Raw genomic sequence first — 14772 nt, forward strand, 5'->3', positions numbered from 1 at the left:
GTTGTGAGTCTTCGAGTTGTTACCTACCCATCGACTGAGACACAATACTAATATGACGGCACCGATTTTTCGTGTTAGCCTAAAAGCAACCGACATGATTGCGAAACGTCCATGGAGTCATGGACCACCACAAGCAAGGCGGTTTAGGCGTGATGCGGCAACCTGTTTTATATATAATAACTCCATTGGTTTCAAGCAAAAGATAGAGGTTTGGTTTTATTTTAAGTTAAAATATAAACCTCTCTAATTAGATTAATTTTACAGGAAAGTACACCATCAAACATCAAATTGGTTTCATTAAGTTCACAATGAAATATCTTGATAGTTGATAGTGCATTTATTTGTTATTATAAACCTATGGAGATTATCTTGATGCATTATCATCTCGCATTATGTTCCTAACAAAAAAAAGATTAAGTCATCAAACATGACGGTCTTTTGGTGCATCTATCCAAGCTGCCAGCACCGTGGAAATTCAGGCCCTTCTTTTTGAGATGGATGTAAGTTCAAACCTAAAGCAACTTTTTGACCCGTAAACCTAAAGTAACTTGGTGGCTTAACTTCTAGATTGCTATGCATACTCAGGTCAGTCTTAGTTGAGGTTTCATCACCCAATTTACAAGACTCATCGATGTATTGAAAACAGTGTAGATGAGTTTTCACCATGTTCGCTTGATCGTATCAGCCATGCTTATCAGTCATGATACAGTGTTTTTCTCTCACAACAAAACAACAACAGCCGGCTTATAAGCCACAAAAACGATCAAGCGAATAGGGTGTTTATCGCAATGAAACTCATTTCATCCCACGAAACTTTTATCATCTCTCTTTTCATCTAGTTCATGCCATGTCAGCTCATTTAATGCCATGAAACTCTCTTGACCTAAGAGGAATCAAAGAAGTGATTTCTGTTTTGAGGGAAGATGCATTTGACGGAAAAATCGTTGTACAATACAAGTAGATGAGAACAATATACTCTAGTCTCTGATATTTAGGCATTCTAACGTGCTTAATGTATTCTGCTGTTTTTTAGCAGATTTTTTTTTTTTTTTTTTGAGAAATTTTTAGCAGATTTATTTATGTCTCATCATTGCCATCCCTGCTAGTTTTGGTAGATGCTGAGCTACAGTGGGCCACGTCGTGGGCCTTTTCGGGACTGCAGCGACAGATGCCAAGTATAATTGTATAAATAAAATGTTAGCCCAACCGGCAGCAGGAAAGATTGCATAGACGTTTGGGTTTTTCACCGGTGGAGGAAACGAGAGGAAAGCTTACTACTAGTTACTATGTGGGTTATCCACGCGTGTGAATGACCCAAGATTTCGGTCGTTACTGGGCCTTCCTTCCAAACAAGGCCTGACGGCCTTCTTAAGCCCTTGGCCTATTATATAAGAATAAGCCTCTGTTTCAAAAACATGAATGAATATAATGGTGCACCCTCCCCCTTGCAAAAACAAATCCTAAGCTGAACAGTCCTTTCTATATATAAATCAAAGAAGTAAACGAACAAGGTCCTTCGAGAATTGGCTTGGAATCTACTAAGATACAAAAGGGGGCAAGAAATACAGTAGAAAAGAGCAGGGCATCCAAACAATTGCATTTCAAGAACAGCAAAACATTCGAAGTTCTTTTGCATTAAGCGACAGCATTCTACAAGGTTGGTCAAGCTAAAGACCACTTACCTTCATGTGTGTACTGTAAAATTATATAATTGTAAATCCTGCAATGGACAGTATAGCTAAACCCTGATTTCTCTTCTCGACATTTCTTTTACTGTAGACAATATATACCCTTTTCGGCTTTTCGTATGTATAACCTGAACCAAAAGTTCTCAAAAAATCTATACCCATATTCAAACAGAGGGGAAAACCCAGCTTCAGTATGGAAAAGACCCCGTCATCTTGATATGATCAAGGGTGCTTCTCAAGCCATACCGCTCAACGGCTCGCATGCCTGCTCGAAACCCATCTCCATAAGCCACAGAAGAATCTGTTTCAATTTGGTACTTGAAGAACTCGCCAAGTCTTTTTTCGAATTCCGTCTTTGCACCCTTTTTTGATGAGGAAGATGTTGACAATGATGATGACGACGCATCTGAGGTGGTTGCCATGCTACCAGAACCTGATGTGATTTCTGACTCAAGCCAAAGATGAGCTAGAACCTGACAGATGCCTTCTTCAACCTCTGGACTCAGGGTTCGGTATCCTACCCAAAAAAAAGGTGTTAAGATTAAATACTGCTGTTCTGCAAACATAGAATGATATAGAAGAATGAAGAGGATGCTGCAAACGTAGACATGAAGAGGATGCTGCAAACGTAGATAAACAAGCACAACCAGAATACCTTTAAGTCGGAGGAAAGCATGCATCATCTCATGAGCCAGAATCGAGCCAGTTAGCAGCCTGCATGCAAGTAAATAAATAAAAATTAAAACATGCATCCATTCTGATGAATTGATAGTAGAATCAACTTTCATCAAAGGGAAACTACATCAATTGTAATTAGTTTGTTAAATAATGAGAAAAAATCACCTTGGCAGCCCGTACAGTATAAGAATTGCAGTCACTTCACACCGTCGAATGAGTTTGTATGGTCCTGTGATCATATCTATGATTCTGTTGCCTGGTCCAATTATTGGTCTTTTTAATATCTGGACAATATTATTATGTTATTTATGTTTAATCATAAGTGGCCTTGAGGCTCACAAATTCAGTAGACCAATTAAGCAAAACAAGGAAATGTTTTAAGATCACATACAGTTCTGACAATCTGCTCCTCAGATAGGCAGAGGCCTCTGGTTTCAGGAAGGTGGTGCACCTAATCGATGAGAGTACATTAGATATATGTTATATATACCGCATAATAAAGGATAGAATGTCACTTACAGATTTCTCTGCTTCCATGGCTTCATTTAAAGCTTGTCGCTCAACCAAAAGCAAGGGAACTTGTTGTTCTACTTTCATGTTCATACCCTCATAAAATTCTTGAATATCAATGTATAGTGGCTGGCATTCATTGGTCTCCATAATAGCAGTATGCAGACACTCCAAGCAGAGTCTCCGGCCATCATCTAATGTTATGTACTGACTGTCCTTTGGCTAGGGGTTGACAACAAACAATAAAAGAAGGAAATGTCATTGGAATAGCCAAGGTCAGGAAGATGTGCACATAGGTGGCACAAGATAATACAATTCATCAAATTCACAGGTAAATTTCTGAAAAGAGGCAAATGCAGCTGTTGGAGTATTTGAAATAGCATTTGGGATCAGCATTTTCTTTTTATAAATCCATAACACTAACCTCCATTCGTTCACAACTGCAGCACCTAGGTGTACCATCGTTTTCATGGGAAGGACAATACTTCTGCATCCAGAAAGGATGGGCCCGGTATTCAATGAGGCCATTTTTATTTGTGGGAATCTGGTTACCAAAATTCCATCAGCAATAAGAATAACCCAATGGATAATCAGGATTATTTACTACTAAATTTTCAAGCTCATTTATCAAATCAAAGTGAAGAGTGCTTACAAAGCTACTGCAAACATCACATTTAGGATGGAAACACTCCTTGTAGCAGGGCCTGTGGTACGCATGGTTTTCATGAACAGCAAACTTACAAAAAGAAAGGCTGGTGTTAATTATCTTGTGAAGTTGAAGAATGTTAGGTCAGGAACGTTCTATTGTATACCTCATACTCTGATATTGGTTTATCGCAAGCATAACACCTAAAGCACTCGGGGTGCCAAACAGAGTCCATACAACTGAGAAACCGACCACGACCAATTGGACTTTTGCATCCAGCACAAACCCTACAGAAGGCAGTGGTGCAACCAGATACACAAAAATTACAGACCAGAAAAAGCTTAATGAGAGAACATCAGATAATAAGATTCTCCATCACACTAGAACAAGGCTCAGATAACCAGACAAATTGATCCATGTTGCATATCCAGTCAAGATAATCCTATAGTATTAGATGTAGACAATTCTGAGCCATATTATCCTTCTGTATCTAGCCTTCTTTGAATACTGGCTCATTATGTAATATATATCTCACTCGGGTAGCCTTTGGGATATCTGAGTTTGAAGTCGTATCATGTTTCCAGAACAAATGGTGCTTCTACAAACTCAAACCATAGCCCTACCCTAGAATCCAAACTCAGAGTTGTTTTTTTTTCTCGTCATATGTGAGAAACCAACAAGCTAATGCGAGGGATCCAAGTCTAACACATCTGATGCCTAATGTTTCAGGGTAGATTTTCTACTGATTATCAGAAGTATCTTCCAAGCAGAGTGTGTTTATGCTTATTAGTATTTTTAAAAGGTAGATAACAAAGAAATTTGTGCTAATTAGATTGTAGGATATGCAAGGTGGCAAAAGCAACTAACGAAGCATCCTAATGTACCATTACGAGAAATACCTCAAGCCACTTGTGGGGAAAATATTTGAGGGCAAGCCACTTGCTGGAGCACTTTCTGAGTGAACATCTTCAACTGGAATGTCCTGACGAGGAGGTCCATCATTCATACTTTCTTGCAGAGCCCGTGCAAGCTGTTCATCTTCGTCTAGGTCATGGCCAGTATCTGGTTCATTATTATAAGACAAAGCATTAAAATTCATGGTTCTGACCAACAGTACTCATTTGTTAACAAGAACTGCTATTTGCAATTCTTTGGTAAGTACTAAAGAATCAAATTTAATATTACAGGAACACCCTGTCTAATAAAGTTGTTATTTTTTTCGAACGACAAAGTTGTGTTATTTTTGGCCCCTGAACTTGAGAACTCCATATTTAATCACTGAACTTGCATATGTGGTCAAGGCATGCACAAGCATTATTTAGTTGGCAATAAGAGAATGTGAGAGAGATAAACTCTGAATAGTATATGTTGATAGATCACAGATTACAAGGGATTACAATATATAGGCAGGAGAACTCAAGGGTTCAAGGTGTGAACACAATCTAGGAACCTAATTAACTCATACTAAATAGCACAAGTGCCTAGCCTGGCGCATGGCTGTATCCAGAGTCCAAGGCGCGGGCACAATAGGCTAGGAGGCAAACATAACTTGCTAACATCCCCCCGCAGTCTGAGCATCGGTGCAGCGGACGTTCAGACTGGTTCTAAACTCTGTGAAGAGCGAAGATGGCAATCCTTTGGTGAAGATGTCGGCATACTGAGAGGTGGTAGGAACATGAAGAACTCGAACAGCACCAAGAGCAACATGTTCCCGAACAAAATGGAGATCAATCTCGATGTGTTTAGTCCGCTGATGCTGGACTGGGTTGGCGGACATGTAGACGGCGCTGATGTTGTCACAGTAGACCAATGTAGCACGCTGCAAGGGGGACTGTAATTCGCTGAGAAGTTGACGCAGCCAGGAAGCTTCTGCAACAGTGTTGGCAACGGCGCGATATTCAGCTTCGGCACTGGATCGGGACACGGTGTTTTGGCGTTTGGAGGACCAGGAAATGAGGTTATCACCAAGGAAGACCGCATATCCAGAAGTGGACTTGCAAGTATCCGGGCAGCCGGCCCAGTCAGCATCAGAGTAGGCGACCAGCTCATGTTGAGATGAGGGGCGGAGCACCAACCCCAAATGTAGAGTCCCGCGAACATACCGAAGGATCCGCTTGAGGGCAGCCAAGTGAGGTTCCCGTGGATCATGCATGTGGAGACACACTTGCTGAACAGCATAAGCAATGTCCGGACGAGTGAAAGTGAGGTACTGAAGAGCACCAGCTAGGCTGCGAAAATCAGAGGGATCCTGAACTGGGTCACCACTTACTGCAGATAGCTTTGGATTGGTGTCAACTGGAGTAGAGCAGGGTTTGCATTCAGTCATACCAGCCCGGTCAAGAATCTCCATCATGTATTGTTGCTGAGACAAAAGCAGACATCCATCCCGGTGCTGAACTTGCATTCCAAGAAAATGGTGTAACTTGCCAAGGTCCTTCATGTTGAACTCATGCTGTAGGGCAGATATGATGCGACGGAGGACAGCTGTAGAGGAGGCAGTGAGGATGATGTCATCTACGTACAGCAGCAAGTATGCTGTGTCGGCACCATGATGGTAGATAAATAGGGTGGTGTCTGTCTTGGCATTCACAAATCCAAGTGAGAGAATAAATGTAGCAAAGCGACTGTACCATGCCCGAGGAGCTTGCTTGAGACCATAGAGAGACTTGTTGAGTCGACAGACATATCCGGGATGAGTGGGATCCTCAAAACCAGCAGGCTGTGCAGCAAAAACAGTTTCAGACAGGATCCCGTGTAGAAAGGCATTCTTTACATCGAGCTGGTGAACTGGCCATTCGCGGGAGAGGGCGAGGGAGAGCACTGTCCGAACTGTGGCGGGCTTGACAACAGGACTGAATGTCTCGTCAAAGTCGATCCCCGGGCGCTGAGTAAAGCCTCGAAGGACCCAACGAGCCTTGTAGCGCTCTAGGGATCCGTCAGCCCTGAATTTGTGCTTGAAAATCCATTTACCAGTGACAATGTTGCCTTGAGACGGTCGAGGAACAAGCTCCCATGTGTTGTTCTGAAGGAGAGCAGAGAACTCTTCTTCCATGGCAGCCCTCCAATTGGGATCAGTAAGGGCACTACGGAAGCTGCGGGGCACCGGTGACAGTGTTGTGCTGTTGTAGACACTAGGAAACTGGTGACCAACTTTGGCGCGTGTTGTCATGCTGTGATTGTTGATGGTGGGCTGCACAAACACGGCGCCCTTGGGCAGAGCCGGCGGGCTGGAGGCAGACGGTTGCGGAGGAGGAGCGACTGCCTGGCGCCGTGAATACACCAGCAGTGGTCGAGGCCTGACGGGGGCTGCTGCAGGAACGGAGGGACCTGGGGCGCCGGGGGCTGCAGCAGCGCCTGGAGCTGCAGCAGCAGCAGGCGTAGATGGAGCGGCCTGCCGGGCTGCAGCAGCGCCTGGAGCTGCAGCAGCAGCAGGTGTAGAGGGAGTGGCCTGCCGGGCGCCTGATATTGGTGAAAGAACCTTGCCCGGCACCGGAGTGGCAGTTGCTGTCTCGACGGCTGCACCGTCACTGAATGCCACAGGGGGTGCTGCACGTGGCCGTGCAGGAACACCAACGGAGGTACCTGTAGAAAATAAAGGTAGTGGTGCACTGGGCATGGGATCAGCATCATCAGTTAGAAAATCGAAGTCCGCTGGATTGGGAGGAGTGGGCTGCTGGGAAAGGGGGAACGAGTTCTCATCAAACACGACATGTCGAGAGATGAGAACACGATTGGTTTGAAGGTCGAGACAGCGGTATCCTTTATGGTTGGAGGAATAGCCAAGAAAGATGCACAAGGAGGATCGAGGTGCAAGTTTGTGGGTGGCTGTGGCGGAAAGGTTAGGATAGCAAGCGCAGCCAAAGACGCGAAGATGGTCGTATTGGGGCTGAACACCAAACAGGACAGAGTGAGGTGTGGAGGAGTGAAGGGTTTTGGTGGGTAGGATGTTGAGAACATGTGTGGCGACGTGTAATGCTTCAACCCAGTATGAAGGGGGTATGCAAGCTTGAATAAGAAGGGAGCGAACCGCATTATTGATGGTGCGGATCATGCGCTCAGCCCGCCCATTCTGAGATGAAGTATATGGACAGGACATGCGAAGGTGGATGCCGTTGGTGAGGAAGAAAGAGCGGGAGATAGAGTTATCGAACTCCCGGCCATTGTCACACTGGATAGCTTTTACAGCAGTGCCATACTGAGTGCGAACATAGGCGAGAAAGTTAGTTAGAGTGGTAAACGTGTCAGATTTGAGACGAAGAGGAAACGCCCAAACATAGTGGGAATAGTCATCGAGTATAATTAAGTAGTATTTGAAGCCAGAAACACTAACAACTGGGGAAGTCCATAAATCACAGTGAATGAGCTCAAATAAATTAGAGGCCCGAGAAGATGATGTTTGAAAGGGAAGGCGTGTATGACGCCCTAACTGACACGCATGACAAATAGAACCAAGTTCTTTAGTACAGCCAGGAATAACAGAGGTGACTTTGGACAACGTGTCACGACCAGGATGGCCAAGCCGACGATGCCAAAGTGCAGGTGAGGAATCAGCAGCAAGGGCGGTGGCGCCGGGGAGATGTAATGGGTAGAGGGGGCCGGAGCTATTGCACCTGATGATCACCTTGTGAGACTCCAGATCCTTCACAGAACAACCAGCAGGGTCAAATTCAACGGCACAATTATTGTCAGTGGTGAACTGACGTACTGAAATGAGGTTTTTAATGAGGCGTGGTGAAACAAGAACATTATTGAGGGATAGAGAATCGGTGAGAGTGGTGGTGCCAGTGGCGGTGACAGGAAGTAAGGAGCCATCACCGACAATGATAGAAGAAGGAGAAGGATTCTGTGAAGAGTTAGGGTGTGAAAGAGTGCGAGAATCAGAAGTCATGTGGGAGGTGGCACCTGAGTCGAAGTACCAGTCGTTGTTCGGCGGCTGCTGTAATGTCATGGTGCTGAAGGTGGAAGCAAGGGATTGCTGATCGAAGGCCGCCGGAAGACCGGTTGGAGAGGTGTAGAAGCCGGGAGGAGCCGAGGTGCCGAAGAAAGGCACAGGAGCACCCTGCTGACCGTAGAAGGCAGCAGGAGAGGCCTGCTGCAGGTACTGCTGCTGAAACGGTGCTGGAGGGTGCTGCTGCGAAGCCAGGAAGGCTCCCTGTTGTGCCAGCAACGCCTGCTGGTGTGGTGGCTGGGTGGGTGCACCGCGAAGCAGAGGACGCGGCCCGGGGACAATGAGCCACGGGTTGTAGTGGGTGGGCCAAGACCCACTCGCCCCCTGGTTGGATGGAGCAGACGTGCCTGAGCCGCCGCCTTTGCCGCCCCTGTGTCCACCGTTGCCGCCTCGGCCCCGAGCGCCGCGACGATTGTTTTTGCCACCAAAGCCGCCCCCTTTGCCACCCCCAGGCTCGGTGTTGGGATGCCCAGAAAACTGCTGGGAGGCGGGACGAGGGGACGAGGAGCCGCTGCCTGTGCTGGCGACGAGAGCCGTGGGAGGAGACGGAGTCGGGGCCCCCATGGTAAGCTCCTCGAGAGTGAACTCGTCGCAAGCCTCCAAGAAGGAAGGGAAGGGACGGCTGCGTCGAAGATGGCGGCCAACGGAGACAAACCGCTCGTTCAAACCTCGTATGAGATTGAGGACGAGGGAGCGGTCGCTGACGGGTTCACCTAGATCAGCGAGGTTGTCGGCGGTGGTCTTGAGAAGCTTGCAGTAGTCGGTGACAGATAGGTCCCCCTGGACAAGCGTGCGAAGTTTGGCGTCAAGAATGAGAGCGCGCGCCTCCCGGTTGCCGAGAAATTGGCTCTCAATGGCAAGCCAGGTGGTACGGGCAGTGTCGCCTTGGTCGCCGCGATGCCGGACAATGTCGTGGAGATTGTCGGAGAGGGTGCCGTAGAGCCAGGAGCGGACGATGCAGTCCATGCGTTCCCAGTCTGGCGAGTTCAGGGGACGATCGTCCTGAAGAACATGGCCCCGAAGGGAGTACTTGCCCAGGGCGAGCAGGAATTGCTCGCGCCACCGAGCGAAGCTGCCGGAGGTGACGTCGAGAACGACGCGGACAAGATGACGGATGTTCTGGACGGCCACAGCTTGGGCGTGCAGGTGAAGAACAGCAGTAGCCTCCTGAAGAGCTATGGCGGCCTGAACTGAGGTACGAGGGCCATCGAAGAGGGAGGACGCGTCCTCGTCGCGGTCCTCTGGCGGATCTTCAAGGGGAGGGTCGGCAGCGGCCCGCTCCTGGGCCGCGCGCTCCAGGGCGGCGCGGACGCGCGCAGCCGCGGCGGCGGCCTCGGCTTCGGCCTCTTCGGCGCGAGCGAGAGCGGCGCGACGGACGGCAGCCTGGGCGGCGCGGGCGTCCTCCTGGCGCTTGCGCTCGGCCTCGTTGTGGGCGGCGCGGGCGTCCTCCTGGCGCTTGCGCTCGGCCTCGTTGTCAGCAGCAGAGGGGTGAAGGGAGCCGGCCATGGCGGAGAAGGGAGGGGCGGCGCAAGGGGCTGCGCGCCGGAGGCGGCGGCGCTTAGAAGCAGCACGCCAGAGAAGCGGAAGGGAAAACGGGTGTTACCCGGACTCGTGATACCATGTGAGAGAGATAAACTCTGAATAGTATATGTTGATAGATCACAGATTACAAGGGATTACAATATATAGGCAGGAGAACTCAAGGGTTCAAGGTGTGAACACAATCTAGGAACCTAATTAACTCATACTAAATAGCACAAGTGCCTAGCCTGGCGCATGGCTGTATCCAGAGTCCAAGGCGCGGGCACAATAGGCTAGGAGGCAAACATAACTTGCTAACAGAGAAGAAATGGAATTTTGGGTTGCCTATTTGACTTTGTGGTCATAATGTGAAATTAATGAACAATTATCTGAATGAATATTTGAAGAGGAGGTCCATCATTCATACTTTCTTGCAGAGCCCGTGCAAGCTCTTCATCTTCATCTAAATGATGCCCGGTATCTGGTTCATAATTAAATAAAAACAAATGACAAAGCATTAGAATTCATATTTCTGACTAATCGTGCTTATATGAATATGCTTTTCCTCAAACACCTTATATGCATAATTCTAACATTTCAATCTAAAACCAGCTGTCTGGTATTTCTGGTAATTACTAGAGAAGAAACTTAATACCTATAGAAAAAAATGTCCAAAAATGAGCTGTGTTGTTTTTAGTCCTGAACACGAGGATTCCATATGTAGTACCTGAACTTGTATATGTGGCCAAGGTAGGCATGCCCTATTTAATTGGTAATTAGAGATGACATGCTCTTTCAGGTTGCTATTTTTTTCTCAAATGTTCAGGTTGATAATTTGACTTTGCAGCCAGCATGTGAAATTAATGAAGAGCTAGCCTTTTGAATTTAAATGGAACTATGATGTCTTTTAAAGTGTTTTACTAGTTTTGAATTAGTATTACTTCACAGAGGATATCATCAAACATTACCATTATTAGATCAAAGTGCTTCGGCATCACTGGTTGCTAAGTTACGGCAGGTTTCAGAACTGTTCCCTCTAACTTATAACAGTTTAGCAAATCTGAAAGTTTAGTCTCAAGTAAAAAGACACAACTAAACCACACAAGTTTAGGAATTAGATATGCAATCTATTTGTCCCTAAATAGAAATAGCCAAAACATGCAAAGATGGGGCAGAGCACTACAAACCAATGGCCTTTCCCTTCCTTTGATCTTCCTCTGATAAGGATAATGCAATAGCATGATCCATGTCTTCATCCTCATTGCCATGTGCACCCTACAGTAAATTTTAATTATATAGTAAAAAATAAGCAGGGAATAATTAAGTATGCAAAAAGCACATCCAGTTCTATTCCTTTCCTCTCAGGACTTAGGAACATGCAGCATGTTGTCAGTCCTGATATATACAACAACAACAACAAAGCCTTTAAGTCACAAACAAGTTAGGGTAGGCTAGAGTTGAAACCCAACAGAAGCAATCAAGGTTCAGGCACGTGAATAGCTGTTTTCCAAGCACTCCTATCTAAGGCTAAGTTTTTGGGTATATTCCATCCTTTCAAGTCTCCTTTTATTGCCTCTACCCAAGTCAACTTCGGTCTTCCTCTGCCTCTCTTCACGTTACTATCCTGGCTTAGGATTCTACTACGCACCGGTGCCTCTGGAGGTCTCCGTTGGACATGTCCAAACCATCTCAACCGGTGTTGGACAAGCTTTTCTTCAATTGGTGCTACCCCTAATCTATCACGTATATCATCATTCCGAACTCGATCCCTTCTTGTATGACCGCAAATCCAACGCAACATACGCATTTCCGCGACACTGTGGGTCCTCATTAGTCAAGCACAGATTGGTAAGTTGTTCACTACTTATATTTTTCCACGCAGGCATACCAACAATATACTTTAATCAACATTATTTATTAGAAATTGGGAAGGATCCATTTCAAATTGAGAGAGTAAACAAATACGGCAAGTGCACTGAGCAACTGATAGTATATAATATTGTGGGACACATTTCAATGCACTATGATTCTCTTCTTCATTTTTTATAGTAGGTTTTACTTAAACGAACTAATTTGCATCAGTAAAGATAAAGATTAAGAGGATAAGCTGCAACTGAGCAGTACATATGATTTAGTGTGCTGAGTTGAATAGCCTTCATGGGAGTTCCCGTTGTAGTGTCCTCTTGAAACTCTATTTACTGAACCTTTAAATATTTTACTCAACCAACCCATGCTTATAGTTTGGAGAGGGACAATATCCTTCTTCCTGCACTGCAAAACAAGATGCATTTAGAATCATATTTGGCGAAAATGTGTGCATATGAGCTCTTCACATTTAAAGAAGGCAATTAAGGGTCTGTCTATATCACACTCGAGTATTTCTTATGTAGCAGTTGACCCTTAAATGTTAGTGCTACATCCAATAGAAATCCCTCGCCACTATGTAGTCCCTACCCTGTTCCAAACACACATGACACACCATCATTACCAGCTCTTTGCTTGCCTCTCCCCTAAGATCCCCTGTGGCCTTGAAACTGGAATCATACGAAAGAAATCTAAAAACATTCACTGCTTGGAAACATAAGCACATCCAGCAAAACAGGCATTGAGCTTTTGCTGAAGGTATGATGCGAGGCACCAGTGACACATGCTAAGCAAAAGATGAAGGTAGAAGAATCTTCAAGCACATTCACAAGCTAGAAATTCTGTGTGGTCCCCAAAAATTTCATCGACTGATGTATAGAAGTTATGTCTTCCTTACTACTTTTGCAATGCATGTTGCCGTATTCCAATAGCAAGCACAGACCTCGAAGGTGAAGGTGAAGGCTCGTGAATTTTCAATGGTCAAGCACATTCATAGGTTATAAATTAAGCCATACGCCTTAAAAATTATGATTCCTCAAATGTATAGCAATTCTATCTCCATATTACTCTTCTAATGTGGATTCCCAAGGTAAGCATTGATGCAGACTGCTGGAAAATACCATCATGTTTCTAGCATTAATCACTCCTAAAATTTTATCAGTACTTAAACAATTTACAGAGTGCTCTTTGCTTTGAAAGTGAATACTATCAACTATGTAGAAAATGGGCCACTCTCGGTAGTGCACTCTACATTACTTTAAATGGTGAGATAAAAAAACAAATGGGCTTGTGTGCCACCACAATGATGAAATATTGATGATTCTGTGTGCATGGCATTCAGAATGCAAAATACACACAAGTAACCCCAAAGAACAACCTCTATAGACCAATGGAAAGACAACTGAAATTTCAAGGACAAACTATCAGAAAGACTCATAGTTGCATTTGAACAAGAGTAAGATAGGCAAGTGGCTTGTTATGTAATTGCAAGCTACAATGAAGAGACCAGCAATTGATCACCTACACGGCTATGACTGCTGTTTATTTTCCCATGTGCTCATACAAGTTATGTATGGTCTGGGGTCCTCAAATCAAAAGTATCCTAGTTCCCAAAAAAAAATCAAAAGTACCCTACAAATTCAACAAAATGGCTTAACATTTCTCTTACATTACTATACATAATACATGGAATTGTCCTTTGAGAACCTCACAAACCAAAACTGTATATGCAGCCCTGCTTATATAAATATTTTTTCAAGCTCTGTGGAAATCAGTGGCCACCAAACAGTAGAGAGAATCAGGCCAACCTATCATGGTATGATCAATCCAAATTTCGGTACCCGGTACTAAAAGAACCAGCAGAGAGAATGCCTTCAAAGGAGAAAGAGACTACAGAATAATTAAAACGGGTCACGTCATTATCTTATCCTTACCTCGGGAAGCCTGGAAACGATAGGGAGGATCTTGAATTCAGAGAAAAGCAGATAAAATTTCCATGAAGCAGGAATCAAGAGTTCAAGACAACCCAACTCTGACGCCTAGTTCCTTGATCCCAGCACCGAAGGGTACAGAATTTTGACTGGGAGAACAGCAGGGACCGCGTGGAGCTCACTGGGTAGTAGCGACAAACCCCACCTTATGTCCCCAATCAGGAAATCGCCACACTTCCAGCTCCTGCACCAGAACAGAAAGAAACCATTATGGCAGCCCCAGTCCCCACAAAGCATCAAAGTACAGAGCCCACGGTTCAACAACCACAAAAAGACATCAGCTACCAAACTAACTTGAGTACCGGTGAAGCTAGTAAAGTAATACAGGAACAAGCCAAGAAGACCACTGTAATTTCAAGTAAAAGAAGAAGAGCAGAAGACTGACCAATTCAGAGCCTGCGAATTGAGCAAAGATCGCCCTGCTTGGCTGCTTCTTGCTCTCGGAATCTTGGTTTTCCCTTTCGAAAGATCCAATAGATAATCTCTGTTTCCTTGCAGCAGAAAGGCCGGCCGGCCGGCCGCAGATAGACGAAACGGGGAGGCGACAGAAAAGAAGCTCGACGAAACGGGGAGAAATGATGGAGGAAGAAAAGAAGCGACGAAAGCGTGACATGGACGGGAAGCGGAGGTGCAGGTAGAGGGTGAGTCCAAGAGGGAGAAGAAAAAAATAACGAGTTGAGGTTTTTTTTTTTACGACAAAAACGAGTTGAGGTTGACATCTCTCTGTTCAATCCCACTGTCACTCGCCCACCGCCCGCCCGCGTCGCTGTCGCGGCGACGTCGACACCCACCCCTACGCGCGGGGCCGGTGGGAGGGGAAGGGGGGAGGAGGAGGCCCATGTGGGGCTGAGGCTGTCGAGGCGGCGCGGCGACGTCTGGCGCACGCATTCCGTCGAGCGCCCTGCCTGCGCGCGCAGGAAATTCCCT

General features: G+C 45.7%; 1 protein-coding gene across 2 annotated transcripts; it reads right to left on the reverse strand.

The window, feature by feature from the left end:
* Window positions 1-1562: 1562 nt before the first annotated feature.
* Window positions 1563-14624, reverse strand: LOC136498782 (protein DA1-related 1-like). 2 transcript variants are annotated; one of them, XM_066495248.1, is made up of 14 exons: window positions 14231-14624; window positions 13789-14029; window positions 12116-12257; window positions 11179-11266; window positions 10419-10472; window positions 4422-4584; window positions 3689-3809; window positions 3529-3612; window positions 3301-3420; window positions 2886-3098; window positions 2758-2817; window positions 2532-2650; window positions 2344-2402; window positions 1563-2205 (listed from the first exon to the last, which is right to left on the reverse strand). In XM_066495248.1, the coding sequence occupies exons 3-14, from the start codon at window positions 12221-12223 to the stop codon at window positions 1877-1879; spliced, it is 1518 nt and encodes a 505-aa protein (XP_066351345.1). In that variant the 5' UTR covers window positions 12224-12257; window positions 13789-14029; window positions 14231-14624; the 3' UTR covers window positions 1563-1876. The 2 variants fall into 2 exon arrangements, with proteins under 2 accessions (XP_066351345.1, XP_066350900.1); XM_066494803.1 differs by having other exon boundaries at window positions 1564-2205; window positions 12116-12262; window positions 14231-14613.
* Between the last annotated feature and the right edge of the window lie 148 nt (window positions 14625-14772).

This window comes from Miscanthus floridulus, chromosome 1, assembly GCF_019320115.1.
Source record: "Miscanthus floridulus cultivar M001 chromosome 1, ASM1932011v1, whole genome shotgun sequence".
Lineage (NCBI taxonomy): Eukaryota > Viridiplantae > Streptophyta > Magnoliopsida > Poales > Poaceae > Miscanthus > Miscanthus floridulus.